Source organism: Aquila chrysaetos, chromosome 1, assembly GCF_900496995.4.
Source record: "Aquila chrysaetos chrysaetos chromosome 1, bAquChr1.4, whole genome shotgun sequence".
NCBI lineage: Eukaryota > Metazoa > Chordata > Aves > Accipitriformes > Accipitridae > Aquila > Aquila chrysaetos.
The window spans coordinates 85404563-85423839 of NC_044004.1; the positions used below are offsets into that span (position 1 = coordinate 85404563).

Genomic DNA, 19277 nt, shown 5'->3' on the forward strand with positions numbered 1-19277 from the left:
GGCACAAAGAAGGCTGCTGCAAAGCTGCTGTTTTCACCATTTTTGTTTGATATTGAAAACATAAATAAGAAAAAAGCTATTGTGATGCCATGATCTTCTAGGGCATAGGTTTCTGGGCCGGTGTTTTTGCTTGCTTTCACCTGCGAAACTGACTTGATCCTTCTAGACCAATAGAGGGCTTTGTTGCAAGGAGGTCTTGTTGCCTTTGAGGCTTTCAAGGTCGTGTTATAAGAGGGCAAACTGACCAGAGGCCTTAGCTGGGCTTAGTCAGCCTGCCTCTTTCCACTGGCAGCTGAGCAAGTGTTGATGGACTTCACCCTGCATTTTGGCCCACTCCTCCCCTCCATTTAACGTGGAGCTATTGGTGGTGGCATCCTAGGAAATACCATTTACTGATCATTGGCAAGGTATTAGAGTTTAAGCCCTACTTAGATTTGGCTTGGGTTTTGGTTTGGGGTTCTCTGGGATTAGCGAGGGGGGAAATCAGTCAATCAGACTGTTTATATGAGAGGAGTTATCAGTGTAAGTCATTGTAAAGACTGAAGTCTCAGCTCACATCACTCAGTAAAATTTCACCTGTGTCAGCAGAGCAAGCTGGATGAGGCTCATGGAAAGCTTCTCGCATCACAATGAAATGTGGTTAGATGCTACTCGATACCTCCTGATGTTGGTGAAAAGTTGAAACAGTGCTCCCGACCTTGGCTAATAGTTTAAACTACATTATTGTGGGGACAGATTTTCAGCAGTTTCTGTCCTCTGGGTTTAAGGACAAAGTTTCATTTAAGTGAAATGAAATTCTCCTGAGGAAAAGGTGCGTTTGTAGATATTGTAAAGCTGAATTTTCCTTGATGTGTCTGTCATTTTTAAGGGTAATGACTAGCCTGGGGAATGCTTATTTCGGTGCGTTGCTCACATCTGAGAGTCGGGTATCGCTGTCACCCAACAGATGTATTTGACGCAGTGTTCCTAAGTTGTGACAGAGACCCAGGTCACGCAGTTGGGTTTCTCTGAGCCGAAAGCCAGCAAATCCGTAGACATCTGTGCTGGCTGCCGGTAACTGGTTTCAAGATACTTTGCAGAGTGAATGATCCGAAAACTCTTCGGAGCCGTTTGAGCTTGGAGGTCAGGCAGTAAGAAAATAGCACCATCTACTGCAAGTATTTGGTCTTGGGTGTAGAGTTAAACACCAAGAGTGGCTTCTTGAGTTTTGCTTTAAATCAAAACTATATATTCCTCCTGTGTCTGTTTCATGCCATCTAGGGTTTCTTCACAAACAAAAGCAGCTTGTTCTGTGTTCCAATTTAGAACAGGCAGTATGTGTTAAGTGGAGTTCTTACTAAAAATCAAAATCAAAAGTTGTCATTCAACATACAACAGCAATTCCAATAATAACTTCTTTAATAGGAGCTTGTGAGACATCATAAATTCTGGTTCCTAAGACTGATGTACTTCGTGCTCTGCCAAATTACATATTAACCTTATTATACTAGTGATTACAAACCAAGCAGAGGTCAGGTCCTCGTTCGTGCTTAGTACAAATGTAATAAACAGCTGGTTTTGGCTTGAGGCATGAAAAGGAGGATCGAATTAAAAGAAGATCTCGTGCCCCAGGCATAAGTAATAGCTAGAAATTGGATGGCTTTGGTGTGTTAAGTTTTCAGCTGTTGGGAACTTACCTGTGTGATCCACCATCAGGTTGAGCTGAGTGTGTAAACAAGGGTGCCTCCCGTAAGTGACTTGGCCTTGTTTTCCCCTGTTTCACTGGGAAAAGCGTATGTTGCTTTTTCCCTAATTTCATGAAGCAGTGCATGTGATATACTGGGGAGAAGGGTTCTGTCTTTCTAGTGAGACCGATTCCTGCTTTTTTAATGTGTGGGTTAGAATATTGGTGAGGAAAAAATGTTTAGAAGAGGAGGCCACTTAGATTGTTGGGGTAGGGATGAGGAGGCAGAGGCGGAATACAGTCGTTTGCTGGACTTACCTGAATGGCATTAGCAGTTGGGATATCGCAGGCTGGAAGCATGGACTGTCACCCAGAACTTAAAGCTGTCATAATCTTTGAAAGTTCAGTACTGGAAACGATGTTTTCCCTTGCTTGGGCAGGAGACTTACTAAAGTGTTTTGAGAGTGGAAGTGGGGAGGCTGTTCTCTAGTCCACGATCATCTTTAGGCCTCTCGTTCCTTGGAATAAAAAAATAAATAAAAAGAGCAACACTCTTGCAAAATTCTGTAAACTATAACTTCTCTTTAGCCTTCAGAGAGGGTTTTGACGTGCCATGATGTCAGCGAAGCATTTAACTCCGTGTTCCCTTGTTTTCCTAATGTGTTGGGTTGTTTCCAGCCATTTGGGGGGCTGCAGAGCATACCTTTGCTTTACTACATTTGGCTTTTCCATACAGCCTGGTTTTATAGCTCTCAATAGGGCCTTAACGATTGGATCTATATTTCTCTTACTCTGAAGGACAGATGTAACTGCAGTCCAAGCAGGAAATTCGAAAACAAAAATTAAACCTTTCCCCTAAGCTTTTCTGTTGCACCCTATGAGGGATTAAAGTAGTTAGCCATCTGTTTCCACAGATCAGCCTGTGTTAGAAGCGCATCTTTGGGTTTGTGCAAGATGCTGGTGGTTAGGTTGGCTTCTCTAATTTCACAGCTGTGGAAACTCCAGTCCCCTGCATCCCTCCTAATCGATAAGGTAACATCCGGACCATTAAGAAGGATCGTCCTTGGCTTGTTTCCCTCTGCACAGAGGCGAGTGGGTATGTTTTGCCACCGCCACCACCACCCCCTAAAACCAAGACATTTTGGGTTGGCTTTCTTTTGGTTATTGGGGTTGCTCTAGTACTGTTCACCTACCTTCAGCTATGCTAGTAAATACTTTGTAACTCTGACTGGCATGAAAACTGATGAAATGTCCTAGGTGGAATGACTAAATTTACCCAGTGTAATTGAAGCAGTCCTAGGCCTGATCATTCTAGAGGGAAACTTCGGTTGTGATTAGTGTCTGACTTAGCCAAAAGGCTGTCAGACCAGCTTGCGTGTCTTTAGCTTGTTATAAAAGGTGAATCGTCTCGTTCTCCAGAGCTGATGTTCAAGCCTTAATCACTGATTAAACAGTGATTCTATCCTGGTGCTTCTTCTCCCCGTGTCTTTAGAGGTGAGCCACATTCCTTCTTTGTGTGCGAAGCTTGTTGTCAATAACTTTATACTTTCTTCTGTGCCCAACTCTGACCTTGCTGTTACGAAGGGCTCTGTGTCATGAAGACCCAGTTGTGCGTGCAGAGCTCACTGACCACTTGAGGGGCCAATAAATTGGTCTCGTTGTAATGGAGGAATGGTTAATATCAAGAGGAAATGTCCTTTGTAACACAGGATTTCAATTTGTCTTTTTGTTTAGCTTTTGAAACGTGTAGTGCTGTCTATGTTTGCTTACCTGTTTTGCATCCTGATATACGTAGGTAGCTGTATCAAATGTTACATGGTTTTGGGTCCCTCTTTAGTAGTCTCTCTGACATCTTTAGAAGCTAAGAGTAAATGCCACCCAGCCCCCAAAGTCCCTGTCTTGTAGGTGAGGCCCGGATCACGGTGGAGCAGAGTGGAAGGTTTAAAGGAACCAGCTAGGCTTTTTTTTGGATTGAACGGCTTGGCAATCGGAGCTTAAGTGACTTACCTGGCAGTACACTTGAAAGCCTGTGGCAACGCTTGAGAATCGTGCCCTGTTGGAATCCAGGCTTTTTTTCTTCCTCGCTGCCACGTTGAGCCTCTACTAGTAGGGAAGCAAATCTTTTCTTTCCCACTGAGGGTGTGGCTCAAGAGGATAATGAAAGTTTACAGACAATCCAGTGCCTAGTGAAGGCAGCGGGAGCCTTTCTCCAGCTTCGGCTAGGTCTGGGCTAAGGCACGGTTCAGTGCCACTGATGTCCTGGTGATGTCCCAGTTGTCGTGGACAAAGAAAGACAATTCTTTAGTCATGACGGGGCAGCCGTCGGCACCTGAGTGAATTTTGGGGGGGGGGGGAGGGGTGGAAATGTTACAGAAAGAGGAAGACAAAAGAGCGAAACCTTCCTGTGGCATCGCTCAATTTTATGGATGATAGTTGAAGTCTTTAGTGCGTCTGTTAATCGAGCTGTGTTCCTGTGCCCTAGTTTGTTTCCTGACGTCAGAGGAGCAGTAGGAAATGTGTGAGTACTTCTGGATGGAGATAGGTATTACAAGGAAACCAGAATGAAAGCGTGTGTGATTTATGGTCACCATTTTACCAGTTTGGTTATTTTTCCGAATAGCGGCCTAAACCTGTTTCCACAGCGCCGCGTGAAAATTTCCTGTGAACTTAATGTATAACCTAGAAAGCCTTGCGCTCGGTCCTTTTTTTATAACGTTTTGAAATGCCCACATTCTTATCTAAGTATTTCTTCTTCTAGGGAGCCCTGAAAGCCAGGAGATGTACATTTTTAACTTGACGTCACTCACAGAGTCTGAAAACGTCTTGTCAGCTTCGGTGCATTATTATATTGGTGATCTGCTGCATGCTAAGTGGAACTGTTCCCAATCTAGAGGCTGTTTTCGTCACGGGCAGGGGAAACCTGAAATTCAGATACATCTTTCAGTTTGGGCCTTTCCTTTTGTTGGGAACCAGACTCGGAGCCTGGGACATTTCCTAATAAATGTCTCCACTGCTTACCAGGATGTCCTTTCCTGGCAGCGGAAGGATATCACTCAGCTCCTGCATGAGGCAAAACAAAACAACGAACTCCTGATCGGCGTCAAAATGGATCTGACCAGCCATCGCTCCTGGAAAAGGGCACCTTCTCGCTATGAACCCTACATTCTGATTTATGCCAATGATTCTGCTATTTCAGAGCCAGAGAGCGTTGTCTTTAGTTTGCAAGGGCACCGTCATCCTCTGGCAAGGGTCTTTCCCAGGCCAGAAAACCACGTGAGGAGCAGCCTCGGGAAGCGGCGGCGAAAACGCTCTGCAAATGTCCTGTTGCCGTTGCAGAATAATGAGCTTCCGGGAGCCGAGTACCAGTACGATGAGGATGAGAGATGGGAAGACAGAAAACCGTACAAAACCTTCCAGCCACGGTTAGCAGAGAGGGCAAAGAGTAAGAAAAAGCAGAGGAAGAATCATCACCAGAAGAGCCAGACTCTCCAGTTCGATGAGCAAACACTGAAGAAGGCGAGGAGGAAGCAGTGGAACGAGCCAAGGTATTGCGCCCGGCGCTATCTCAAGGTGGATTTTGCAGACATTGGCTGGAGCGAGTGGATTATTTCTCCTAAATCCTTCGACGCCTATTACTGCTCAGGGGAATGCCAATTCCCAATTCCAAAGGTACGGTCTTTATTGATTCTTTTGCACTATCTGTTTCCGTAAACTATGCATTTTCTTTCCTGTGTCAGCAGAAGGCAGCTGGTCACCTGTTACGTGTTTGGATCTAGTAAATAAGTGATATCTTTGTCTTGTGCTGCAAGGAGTGATGGTTAGAACAGCTAGTAAAAAGACAGGCTTGTAAAGGTAATTTAAAAAATATTACATGGTATTAGTTTTTTGAACTAATACTCAAATTGCCAGAACCCAAATTGCCATAAAATGTTTCCTGAATAGTGCTTATGATGTGTGAACTTGTTATTAACGTGTTTAATAAACATAATACAAGCCAGGTCCAGAAAATTGCATATTAGACAGTAGTCGTTATGCCTCGAAGGAGTGTCTGCTCCCAGACCCACGCTGGGGTCAGTCAGCATAGCACGCTCTAGGAAGAATGCGTGCCTCATGAGGCATGACCGTCACAATGACAGAGAGGCTCTGTGGAGCTATAGGAGCAGTCAGGATGCTCTAAGTGTAAGCAAAAGAGTCAAATGAATCACTTCTGTGGCGGGCCAAGTGGATGCAAAAACAGTAGATCCCGGCCAACTGACTTTTGGAATATCCTCTGGTTTTTATAAGATTGTTGCATGTGAGGAGCAAGAAAGGGCAGTGTGCTCCTAGCCCCGTGACTTAGGTGGATGAACTCAGCTCTTTAAAATCCAGTGCCCAGTGTCATTATTAGCAGCATGGACCCCCCCTGGAGTCTACCGAAACCTGAAAGTAGGATGCGGTATTTGAGGCTAGCCTAAAACAGGGGGTACACGCAAATGATGCCTGCAGGAAATGTCAGTAAAGGTAGGGTTTCTGGTCTCGCTGTAACCTCACGTTCGAGAGTCTTTATTCCTGCCACGGTGAAGCCTTAGCAGTTAGTTCTGAAATTTACGTGGCATTTCAGTGGCTTAAGGACCCAAGGAAGTCACCCTTTGAAAATGGCATGTGGAGAAATGTACCAAAGGGGATGGAGCCCAGAGAAAGCAGAGAAGGCAGGAGTGTCTCTTTGAAGGAGGAGATGACTTACTTGACTACCCCCAACCGCAATGGCAGGCTTTCAGGTTTTGGATCGAAGGCAAAAATGAAAGGGAACAGGAAGCGGTGGAGTCATTACTTTTGAATACATTGCACTGGGCCTTTGGCTTTATCGTTGATGGGAGCAGTCCTCTGTCAAACCGGTAAGTCGGCATACAGGTTAGAAATTTTAAAAGCGCCAGACCTGGACTTCTTTCGTTCAAACTTTAAGGACACGTAAATTACAAAAATGCCTGCCGTATCCCTCTGCTTAAGACTGGGTTAGCATTTCCCGTTGCGGCTTTAGTTATAAAAACTTTATTCCAACCATAAGTGAGTGTCGCTCTGATTTTTGTTTAGGAGAAAATGGTACATGATACTTAAATTGGAAGAGTTCGAGTACTTCAGTTCAAAGGAGTACAAAAAAAAGCATCTAGCTCAGCTGATCCTGCCCCCTAAAATATTCTTCACTTTAAATGAGACATCTGCTATGGGCTGCCGTCAGTATTACAAAAGAAACAAAGCAAAGAGTCAAGTACGCATCGGACAATCGGTGATTCTACTGGAGGACAATTTCAATCAGGTTCCTCTGTATTTCTGATGATAGGAGAAAAAAAAAAGGCATAGCAGCTTCTTAGAAAGGCTTGAAGGTGTGTTGTTGTCAGTCCAACAGCGTTTAGGTTCCCATTTCCTAAGGTTATTGGGTCTGGCTCTTTTGGCTCTCAAAGAAGTAAAAGGATAGTTGAGGTGCTGATGAACTCCCAGGATTTAGCGCTTGCTAGAGAATAACCATTTCAACTCAGTCACTAGAAATTTTTTTTTTTTTTTTTTTTTTTTTACATTTGGCAGACATGCAAAATAGGTTTCTACCTTCTGAGGCAGAAAAGCTCTCTTTTAACAGTCAATACATAGCATCTATTTCAGGGTTAGTCGATGCCTGATGCAGAGACTGGGAAGAACCCCCCCTTTGCCTATTAGGAGAGTCTGGATCAAACCTCAGATTGCTCAATAATGTGCATTCTCAAGAGCAAAGGTGGCTTTGCTCAAAAACAGTTTTGGATGTAGTCATTTTAGAAGCCCTTGTTACTGGTCTCTCCTTGCTCTGACCGAAACCTAATCCTGCCGAGAGCTGATGGGAAATTACATATTTAAGACAGAAAGCAAATCTCTCCTTTTAAGAGTCGAGGTGAGACTTTGAGAACACAGATTCTCGGGCAGCAAAAAGCGTTACGTATCTTCATGAAGGTAAAGAAACTCTCAGAAACCAAAAGTCAAGTAATGATAAAGAAGCACTGTAATCAAGAGCTTCCTAGTCCTTACACAGAGCCTTTGTTAGCACCTGCAACCAGAAAATCCTTAACGTGCTCCATAACCTCGGGGCTTAATTCCCAGAGTAACTTCAAACCTCTGGAAAGAAACACAGTGAGCCATACGAATGCTCCTGCAAGTAAAACGTCCCGAGATGAGTTTAGTACCGGTGGTTCTGAAGAGGCAAAACGAAGTTTAATTGAAGTTTAAACTTACACCTGACACTCTGAGGCATGAGAGGGAGGTATGAACAGTGCATACAGCTGAATGGCAGTTAACAGGTATTGCTTGGGTGAAAAAGGAGTTCCAGCTTTGTCTGTGATTTGTCCATCTTTGGGTAATTCCCCTGAGGTATTACACTGGGCATCAAAAGATTTTCTGATACACAGAGCCAAGTTTTTCTCTGCCAAATTCGGGTTTAGCTTTCATGCAGATAGTAGCATCAGCCTCTTGAGATGTTGTAATTGAACTCCATTATCTCAAGTAAGTAAATTTGCAGTATTGGCTACTGATATCACGGTAGCTAAGTCTGGCAGTCCCAAAGGAGTGTTCTTCCTCCTCGTCTTCACCCCTCTGCTCTGCCTGGGATAGACATGTATGCACTACGAGAAGTGATCCCTGCCCTGGAAAAAGCTTACAGTAGAGACAAGGTGAGAAGTAAACAGGAGAGGTGGGTAGGCAAATAAAGCACAGAGTTTAAATGACTTTGCTGACATGAAGCGGAAGGTCTGATTGCCGTGAACTAAGCCTGTAGTGCAGGCCTGCAAGGCCATAACCAGGACACCGGTTTTCTTCTACAAATTCCTACTAAAAGGCCAAATCCGGCCTTTTTCTGTGAAACTCTATAGACTCGGCTGGGTGAAGAGTTACATCAGCAGAGCATTATAGTTATTTGGACACTGTGAAGCTGAATATTTGCTGTCGCGTACTGCAGAGAGCGCTAGTTCATTAAGAGGGCAGGTTACTGAAACCCATTGTGACTTTGGTTCCCTGAAAGCAATTGGTAGATTTCTGTCCATGTTGGAATACTAATTGTTCCTTTTGTGCACTTTTTCAGTCGCAAAAACCAAAATGACCTTGTTTTCCAAAGAAAATGAAAAGCTAAATTATATAAAAAGGGAAAGCGAGCAACTTCTAGAGCCTTGTGTTATTCCTGAGCCATGCATAATATCTGGTGCTACTAACAAGACTATGTTTGCAAAATGATACTATAACCATCGGGCAGTAACAAGCTAATCTGTGCCTCTGGGTATATAATGTTCCCTTGCTGAGGGCGAGCTCTTAAAGTTGACAACCTGTTGGGTAATTAGGAACAGATGTACCTCTTCCCCCACCCCCTGCCTTCCCACCTCCAAATTTTCTGGCCTTAACCTTTCCCTGATTTCAGTTAGCCGGTTTGACTGCTGTCAAGCCCGTGTGTGGGGCTTGCGTAATGCCGCAGAGCACACGGGCCAGGCAGACCCTCTCCCAGGTCAGGAATGAAAGCTCCTAACTGACATCGTTTGCCCTGCTCATAATACATCTCCAATGATATTCAACAGGGCAGCAAGTCTCCCAAGGATGCGTGCAGCTTAGCAGGTGCAGCCTGAGCCACAGCTGGACTCATTCACAGATTTATTTGGCAGTTTGGAGTCGGCTCGGCATTTTTTCCTCCTGCTGCTCCTCTGGGCGTCCCCTGCTTCTTCCCTCCTAAAAGAAAATCTCTGCCTGCTTTTCATGACCGTGTGCTGGACAGGGCGTAGGCGGCCTGCGGGCAATGGCCCAACTCACCCCCCTTGTGCAGGGCATTATGCCAGTTCAGTACTCCGAGGGGGATTTCGGTTTTCTGAGAAGCACACGCCTTTGGATTTTACTCCAGTCACAGTTAAATTCCCACCGACAGATGCAGAGTTATTCCAAAGCTGGTCATCCTCAAGAGTGCACCTTAAGGGCCAGGGGCAGGGTATTCAAGACGGACTTCAAGTCAGTACGGAGGATGTTCTGTATTGTACGATACCCATATCAAATAGAGATACTTCTTTTATCATACAATGACGGAATGTATCCGGGCTGTTCCCACCGATAGCTGAGGCAATACCTGAAATCAGTTGTGTACAATTTAGCATTTTAGTGGTACAGACTCCATATTGGAAGGGACGGGTTTCCGGTGACACCTTAACACGGCATATTCGGAGACCCGCTTTTAATTCCAGTAGTACTGGCAATGGGAAATAGGGCCTCAGTAGACGTTTTACCTTTTGGTGTCTGATCAGCAGGCTCAGGAGATATGTTTGGCTCCCCGTTATTTCTGTGGAGCACGCTGTGCTGCAGCTGAGTAGGGAAACAAGCCTGGATGCTACCAGAGCTTTTGCTTCCTTTTGCAGGCGGAAATGATACAGGAATTGGAATTGTATGCTGATCTAAGACATTTCTGAAATCTCTATCAACTACTGCTGAGGTGTATAGGTACTCCTGAATTCAAAACAAACAAACAGAAATGCCTTTCTTGAGATCGGCTACCTAGATGGAGAGTAATGTCTTTGTAACCACGCTGGGAAACCTACAGCCGTTCAGAGGATTCCGCAACAAGCTTTGCATTTGTATTTTAAACAGAATATCACCACGCCCCTGCATCTTGTTCATCTGATAAGCTATGACAGTAAACTTAAACAGCAACAGGGGAAAAAGATCAGGCTCTGTGTAACGTCTGCGCTTAAAAGGGACTCAAATCCTGCGTATACTTGAGCAAATTCCGAGTCTCTTGGAGGATAAATAGAAGCATGGGATGTGCAGGATTGGCGCCATTTGTTGCTCAGCCTTCCTGCAGGTGAACTAGGTTCCTTGTGAGAAGAAGAAACATTCGAATTATGTCTAACATGTACATAAAGAATAGCTGAATGCTCCCCAGTGAATCCTTTTCAGTTCTGTGTCAGATGGTTCCAGTTCTCTCTTGAGACTAGTTTCAACAGCATGATATGGAAAAAGTCCATTCTGATCCATTTCTGTTGGAATTCAAGGAACAGCTGTCTCCATGAGAAAGAAGGAAAATACAGCTGGCATTAGTCGTAAGCTGTGTTGCCGTAAGTAGGGACAGGTTAGACATCCGTGCGTTTTGCCAGCAGAATTGGAAGCAATTCCTCCTAAATGTACTAACGTGCTACAGAAACGATACGATGAGCCGGAATCTCACAGTTATTCCGGTGCTTTTTGTATGCAAGGTCATTAAGACTTGCACTTCAGGTAGGTAGATGTCTAACCCTTAACACTGATTTTTCCAAAAGCAAATCTCTTGTCAGAGCAAAATTGCCAGTTGAACATTTAGCCCAAATGATCTTGTTCCATATATTTCTCAGTGGCATCTGACTGAGCATATTTAACTGTGTGATTCCCAGATTCTACATACAAGAAGAGCTCTAAAAAGCGTTGTTGAAGTCTCACTCTTAGAAAACCAGAAGTCTTTGGGTAAAAACTGCATCTTGTGCATTTTTCATGCTCACCTATCTCTCGTACAGATACTTGGATTTGGAAGGGTTTGGAGATTCAGAGGTAAAACTTAGTATTTTTCATTTCTATGACTGTGTTCATTTTAATTTTTATGAGTGTATTAATGTATTCTGGTTTGGTGAACATATACAGTTATCTAACTGGTCACATTCGCTTTTCATTCATATCAAACCGAAGCGTGCTCCTGTTCACGTGAGTATACAAATCCAGGAAACTTTGTCCTTTGGAGAAAAATGTCACCTTAATATGAGGTACAACTGACGTGGGATATGGGGCCTCAGTTACTGGACAATGTCACTGATTCTGTATACCACGGATGAGAAGTGATTTGGCATGGAAGAATGAGCAAAACAACCTAAACTTGAATGAGAGCAAACTGGAACAATTAGCATCCTGGTGTAAAGTACTTCCGTTCTCTCATCTGTACACATTTTACCTGCTTTTGTTTTTCCTGATGCACTCACATTCCACCAGTCAAACTTCCCAGCCTACAAGTTAGGTTTCTTTTGCTCCCCTAATGACTCAGCCTGCTAGCACGTTGACTGCCTCCCTCCAGGCCGAACAAGTTTTATGACTAAATTGCAGCCCACATGTAACTTGATTCACTCAGAAGAGACTACATTGGCCTATAGGTACACCTTGCTGCCAGGTCTTCTGTCTGGGCGTTTTCCTGGGAAGGCAGGTCCGTAGAGAGCCTGAGGCCCTGTCCCCAGCAGGACGCTCGAGCTGAAAGCGGTGGAGCGACACTCAAATCCAGTGGCCGGAAGAACCGGACCAGACTCGTATTTCCTGCTGCAGACTCAGGGCAGCTACAAGTGACAACTGGAAACGGTCGAGTAGAAGACAGATGTTACAGCTAGTCAGCTGTGGGGTCTCCACCGCGCCCTTTTTCAAGAAACCAGTTTTGTTCTAGAGAACGTGGGTCCATTCTAACTTGGGTGCAGTTACATTTTGTGCTGTATCTTTCTCTTGCAGGCCTTGAAGCCAACCAACCATGCCACCATCCAGAGCATAGTGAGAGCCGTCGGGGTGGTCCCGGGCATTCCTGAGCCTTGCTGCGTTCCTGACAAAATGTCTTCTCTTAGTATCTTATTCTTCGATGAAAACAAAAACGTGGTTCTTAAGGTGTACCCCAACATGACAGTGGAATCCTGTGCATGCAGATAACATCTAGGGAGACCCTTTTGAAATGCTGAGGTGATCACTTGCTATTTGGGGCTGGGGGGAGGGGGGGAGCGTCATGATAACTACTTTTTGTTTGCACTGCCAATGCATTTCCTTTGGACAAAAAAGAAAAAAATGTAAACAAATCCAAACCATGAGGATGGAAACGGAATGGATTCTGAATAGCAATTCCAAGGAAAAAGAATACAAACTTCATTTGTCTCTGAACTTGACCAAGACACAAGTCTTGGCAATGGGACCGACTGTTTCTGTTGAAATCAAGAGATCAAAGAGGAGTTTGCAGAAGACTCTTCAAGATATTTGAGACTGCCAGAAGGACATACTGGTCTATTTTTGTACAAGATTTTGGAAGCAGCGGTAGCTGTTAACTTTTGTCTCCGTTCTTACAGTGAGTAATAGGGAGGGAGATTAGAAATACATTAGTCTTCATTTTAAAGCTAAGCTTTCTGCCTTAGGTTATCGAGTAGTGCAGCAAGGAAGAAAAACAAATACGACATCCTAAGAGCCTTAGATAACACAGCTTAAGACATACGTCTCCTTGGTATGGCACGTCACCGAATGCATGTGTGTATTCATTTTCGTTGACGTATTCTTCGTAATTCAGCTTATTAGATGTCAGTGCCCTCAGTCGGAAGGACGCAAAACGCATTACTGCTGTGTGCATAACGGCGGTGTCTCAAAAGCAGAGACTTTTCTTTCATGCCACTATGGAGACTCAGCAGGCCAAGGGTATGAAAGTATCGCACTCGGTGAAGCGTCTGAGTGACTTGTTCACAACACATGTTATGCAACATAGTTGCAAGTAATCTATGAGTAAATCATGGTAGTTGATTCCTGACGTGAAATTATTTGGTGCATAGTTCTTATCTGTAGGTGTTCACTATGATTATTTGGTCAAAACTGCCTCTGGGTGGTGAGTTTATTAATCAGATGGTAGAATTTTTTTTTTTTTTTTCCTTAGTTCACTTCTACTCTGAAAATCAAATTTGTTGTACCTATGCTGTCAATTTAAGATTTCTTACTAGCAGGTTTTGCACAATAAAAACGCAAAATGTTCTTTCAGTGACTTAATCCGCCAAAAAAATTCATTTGAGAAACTACAAGCGGGAGAGAAAACGTCTGATGAATCTCAGGCACGGTTGCGAAAAGCTTGTTGTGTTACGGAGTGTATGTTTGCAGAAGACAGAACCCCAGTTCCATTTCCAGCAGCGCGATCTATAGAGGATGATGCTTTGTAAAGCACTTATGGCTGGCGAGAGCGATGTTTTAGTTTGCGCTAAGAGTAAACATCAAACAGTCTTTCCCATAAGTTATCTACATAACTGACTCTCTGAAATAGTGTATTTAAAGGGCACATATTCATAGGGAATAAATTAATTCCCCATCATCATGACAGTTCAATTCTCTACTTTGGAGTCAGCGATTCCTCAGCGTATTGAAGGTGACAGCAGTTTTCCTATGTACGTGCCTTTTTGCAGCTTCATAGCTATTTGAGGCTAGTTTAAACACTCGGTCGTTGATTTTTGTATTTTGTCACTGGTGCCGTCGCGATTACCAACCTGAATAATGCGCATGTGGAAGGGTGCGAGAGGTGTGGAGGTGGAATAGGTAGCCTAGGGATCCTTTCAGCAGTCACTTTTTACCTGCACAAAGTCTCAGTGGAAGCTGACAGGAATTTAAGTTAAAAAAAAAATTAAAAAAAGAAAATAAAAGAAGAGAACCACCAGTTAGTCCCAGATGCAGGTTACGATTGCAGCTCTTCCCTTACCCTGTTTGAACAGCATACCCCTGCAGTCAGATTCCCCAAATGCCACCGGATACGTGTTTATTGGCTCCAATTAAGCAACACTGATTAGCACAGTTATCTGACCTGGTTGCTGTGTGTTAGGATTCCAAGAGCTCTGTAGCGATGTATCGTCGTGAAGGATGCGTTCCCTGGAACTGGAAGAGAAAAGTCTCCGTTTCTAGAGAACAAGTGCCATCTTCAGCATACAGGAGCAGAAGTGCCATCAAAACCAAGCGCTAAGCCTGAGCGAAGCTGCGTACGTTTAGATCGAGGTTCATTTGATCCTCTTCTATACGCAGGAGAGAAGTTCGACGTTCTGTACGCTAATTGGGTGGACTTAGAAATGGAGGAAAAAAGCTGTAATTTTCTCCTGGCACAAAAGACAGACACTTGCAGACAACTGGGAGCTTTTCACAGCTGTGTCTTAGTAATGAAAAAGAGCCTGTCTCTCTGGTGCGGAGGTGTGTGAGTTCCCGTCTTGACTTTTACGGAGAGGCAGAAGCAGGGATGCGCACGGGCTGCCCGTACCGTAGGGTTCACCTTTTAATCCACTGGTCCGCTCCTGGGCCTGGTGTCATTAGGACACGTGGGGGATGCCGTTGGCTAAGCTGGAAGCAGGCTCGGATTCTCAGTAGACATCGGGCCCTGCAAGCAGAAACAGATACGGTGGTTTCCAATAGTTGTCTTGTTAAGAGCTGCACGTTTCTTTGTTCAAGGTGAGCTGGCTGGTGATGAGTAACGCTCTCATTGCCAAAATCATTTCCTTCACGGTATTTTCGAGGCTCTTGAGGTGCGCGCTTCTTGTCCTGCGTAGAAAGGCAGGAGCTGCGCGGTAGCCCTCGAAGGCTGTATTTTTCCTCGCGTCGCCCTGTGCTGGGATTACAGCATGTTCCTTCCTTAGAACGCCACCGGACGACACCTTCCCAAACACGGCACAGAGGAGTAAGTACCTCGCAGCTTTCTAATGCCCCGTGGGAGGGCTGGGGGGCGTCATTCCACTGCAAATGAGACTGCTGCCTGGGAGAAGGGCAGTCAGTCCCCCAGGAAAACGCTGGGGGAACGGGCACCCCGCGAGTTGAGGTGTTGCTAAGCCTGGGGATGAACTGCTTGCTGGGGATGAACTGGAGCGTTTGGCTCTCAGGCAGAAGGTCAGGACTGAGCTGAGCCCAGCTCAGTCTGTGAACGGTGTCTGGTACAAGCAGTGCCAGGAACAGGGCTCCTCAGAGGAAAATGCAGACTCCCCCTGGCCCCCCCCTTGGATGGTAGTGGAGTTACCCGGATCAGAATAGCCTGTTGGCAGCCACGCTTCCCAACTTCTGTGCTCCAGAACAGAGGCGTTAATGAAATACAGGTGTTTCCCCAGCACAGCAGTCTGGGGCAGCCGTGCTCTGTGTCGCTCTTTGGGACTGAAGCCGAGTTCAAGGCTACAGGCAATGCTTTCCAGTGCTGTGATGGGACAGCCTGGAAGTGACCTTAAAAGCATCACCCGAAAACAAGCGCGAGTATGTTATGCTTGGTTTTCACCGGGATACAGCCAGACTTTGTTGTGAACCATGTCGTGTCGAATCAGTACAATCTTCCAAGGAAAATGTGATTTGCCTCTTCCAATCCTACACGGAGAGCAATGTCTGCAGCTAACCATATAGAAGTGAGACATTTTATGCCCACGAGATGTTTTGCCTTTGTATCTGTACGTGAAACTTTCTACATAAAGCCGTGTCTAGCATCAGTAATGTATTAATCGCACAGGCAATGATTTCTGTATATAACTTGGTTTTAGCAGTGACCTCCAAATAATTTCCAACTCATGTTACTAATCACGATTTTAATCTCAACTAGGCACGAGGGGCTTTTCCCACCTGTTCTGTTTTTTGAAACACTATTAATTGATATATGGCTCTGTTTTGTATCTAATTATGTAGTATCTGATGCCCATGCATTATTTTTATGGCTGTCTCAAAAGATGGGCAGGAGAATGTCTCGAGCTACACAAGCTCTCTCTTCAGATAGGCTCTTCTGGGAGCACGGTCCCCAGTGAGGAGCTGACCGTGAGGAGGCCGCTGCAGAAAGCTCTTGAAAATGCCACTCTTGGAGGCTGAATAGGGAAACTCACGGTAAGTGTGCAAAACACAGAGAGCAAAATAAAACTGCTTATCCTGCAATGCGGTACCTTGGCCCAGGAGAATTGCCTGCTAGAACCAATGATGCTGTTCCCCTGAACGGGGTCACGAGGCAGGCTCTGTTTCTTCCTTTGTCTGGGGGTGCTGAACTTGCAAGGAGCAGAGCGCCTTTCGTGAGGTGCCGACCGGCTGTGGGGTTGCAAGTCACTGTGCTCTGCCGCAGGGTTGGCCCAAAAGCTTCATGTGCTCACCTCTGAGGAGAGCGGCAGCGGTTTGCAGGAGACTGACGTTTTGTTCAGCCGCCCATTTCTCCTTGTAAAAACAGCTTTTTGAAATGATTTCTTTTGAAAGGTTATTCTTTGTACAGACGATGTCAATTTAAAAAAATTAAAATTACCCCCCCAAAAGAAAGTTATCTTGTATATGGAAAGAAACTTTGACAGATGCTTTTAATTTATTTTATATCTGTGGCCATCTTGTCCTTTTAATGTTTCCTTCTTTATCTCGGTGCTCTTTAAACAATACAGTTTTCTCTGTCGTCGCAAAGATGAAATGCTAGGACCGTAGTCAAGTGTGCGAGGACAGGTCGTAGCCACACTGTGAAGGGCACGTTTCACTACTGATGTATAAGCTTGCCTGATTTGTATTTTTTTCTCTTTCAATAATGGGAAAGTGTCGCTAGGAACTCTGGAGAAAATATAAAATAAAATCAGTTTTTACATGAAAATCCATTTTTTCTGTGTGGTATTCAGGTCTTTCCAAAGAACATGAAGGCTTTCACTGCTTTCGGTGTTCAGCACTCTGGAAATGCATCCATCTCAAGTGCTCATTTGCAAATGCTGTTTAAACAGAGATTGTCTTTATAGAGGAAAGTACAGAGTGGCTGGGGAGTGGGTGCTATGGCTTCAGTTAAAGGTTAGCTGATATGACAGTAAGAAGCTACTGAGGTAACCGGACCTGATCCGAGCAAGGCCCGAAGGTGTCGGTGGGTTTCTATCCACTGGCTTCACTGAGTTTTGATTCCAGCCCACAAAAACGGTACAGAAGTTGTGGTGACAACCCTGCAATTTATAAGAAGAATGAGGCAGTCCTAATTGCTTTCTTGGTGTGAACGGAACCCAAGGCGGTTGTGTTAAAAAAGAAGAGTAATTCCTGCAGCCTTACTGCAGATAGCATGCTGCTGCAAACCGAAGTAGGGAAAGGAAGCCTCTAGACTTGCTGTTCTAGGGAGGTCCCAGCAGGATGCTCTCCTGCTTTCCCCCAGGTCCAGCTAAGGGAGGGTGGTGGGCTGGGCGCAACGTTGTCCCCCCTTGTACGGGCCACGTAGGAGGCAGCGGGTCAGAAGCTCCCAGGCTCTGCCCGTCACCAAGATGCCTGTCTCTCTGTGATCCTCGTCTTCTCTGACTGCAGCTACACAAACCTGGGGGACGCACAGTAATTGCGCAAAGGGAAATGAGAGCAGACACCCAACGGAGTGCATGCCCTGAAAGGGAGGACTCCAGTCTGCTCTGTCCCCTGGAAACAAGGAGAACTTGGGCTTGTTCTCCGAGCAGCTGGGAGATAGCCCCAGGTCACCGTAACAAGAGAACCCACATTGCCACGCTGGTAACAAGACTTGTTACATTTCTCTTCAGTTAACAGGATTGTTTTACTCAAAACAATAGAAAAGAAACTGTGGGGAGAAGACAAAAGCAAGGCATGTGCTGCCCTCCAGGTATGACATTACTTGCCACAGCAAGAGCATTCCGTCTTGAGACAATCTCTTGCCTCTGATTACATGAGGGTGACAAGAATGGGGACTCTGACTCCCGACGGCTTTTTGGATGCTTCCGACTGCTCGATCGTGTTCCCTGCCGGCCCAACCCGACAAGTAACTTTGCTTTGGGTTTCAGAGCAACACCCTGACCTCTTGCCTGGAGGTGACCCAGATTCCCAAGCCACAGGGACATAATGGTTCGAGGAAGGCAGGTTGTGACTGCGCACGATGACGGATGCGCCGGTGTCCTGGTTTCAGCTGGGATAGGGTTAATTGTCTTCCTAGTAGCCGGTAGGGTGCTATGTTTTGAGTTCAGTATGCGAAGAAGGTTGATAACGCTGATGTTTTCAGTTGTTGCTAAGTAGTGTTTAGTCTAATGTCAAGGATTTTTCAGCTTCTCATGCCCAGCCAGCGAGAAAGCTGGAGGGGCACAAGAAGTTGGCACAGGACACAGCCAGGGCACCTGACCCAAACTGGCCAACGGGGTATTCCATACCATGTGACGTCCCATCTAGTATAGGAACTGGGGGGAGTGGGGGCGGGGAATCGCCGCTGGGTGTCAGTCGTCGGGTGGTGAGCGATTGCACTGCGCGTCATTTGTACATTCCAATCCTTTTATTATTACTGTTGTCATTTTATTAGTGTTATCATTATCATTATTAGTTTCTTCTGTCCTATTAAACCGTTCTTATCTCAACCCGTGAGTTTTACTTCTTTTCCCAACTTTCTCCCCCATCCTGCTGGCTGGGGGGAGAGTGAGTGAGCGGCCGCGTGGTGCTTAGTTGCTGGCTGGGGTTAAACCACGACAGCCGGCTCATGACATCGGCTGTAAGAGGAGCCTGTCTCGGGCACGGCGATCCCGCGCGTCCTTCCCCGATTTCTTGACCCCTGAGCTGCACGCACTTAGAGAGAGAGGTGCTCAGGGCCTTGACGATTAGTACTCATGCCTGAGCTTTACACATGTGCTTTTTTTCTTCTGCAGCTCAGGGAGCTGCTCCGGGCCTACGTTGTGTTTTGATCGCTGCCTCTTAGAGGGGATGTTAGTTAGTTATTAAGAAAGCGAGGCTTGCAGCCTGTGGTAAACCTGAACTCCCATCGCTGTGCAGAATAACAAGAAAGCACCGTTGCACGTGGGAGCACCCGAGCAATGGTTGCTTACTGGTAATCCTGCACAAATCAAACTTTCCATACAAACCCACTAACTCCCTCCTCCTGAGCAAAGCTCAGGATTTCATACGCTCGTTTTGAAGAGGAACGATCTTTTCC

The 19277-nt window shown here is 45.4% G+C and overlaps 1 protein-coding gene across 4 annotated transcripts in view; it reads left to right on the top strand.

Moving 5' to 3' along the window:
* The window catches only part of BMP3 (bone morphogenetic protein 3), a 49046-nt gene that overhangs the window by 7605 nt on the left and 22164 nt on the right, over positions 1 to 19277 (top strand). For 3 of the 4 annotated variants that reach the window (XM_030006566.2, XM_041122828.1, XM_030006619.2), the window contains exon 2: positions 4422 to 5332. In XM_030006566.2, the coding sequence (XP_029862426.1) occupies positions 4422 to 5332 (911 nt within the window). Of the gene's footprint in view, positions 1 to 4421; positions 5333 to 12139; positions 16983 to 19277 lie in introns of those variants that run through there. The other variant, XM_030006498.2, reaches the window with a different exon arrangement.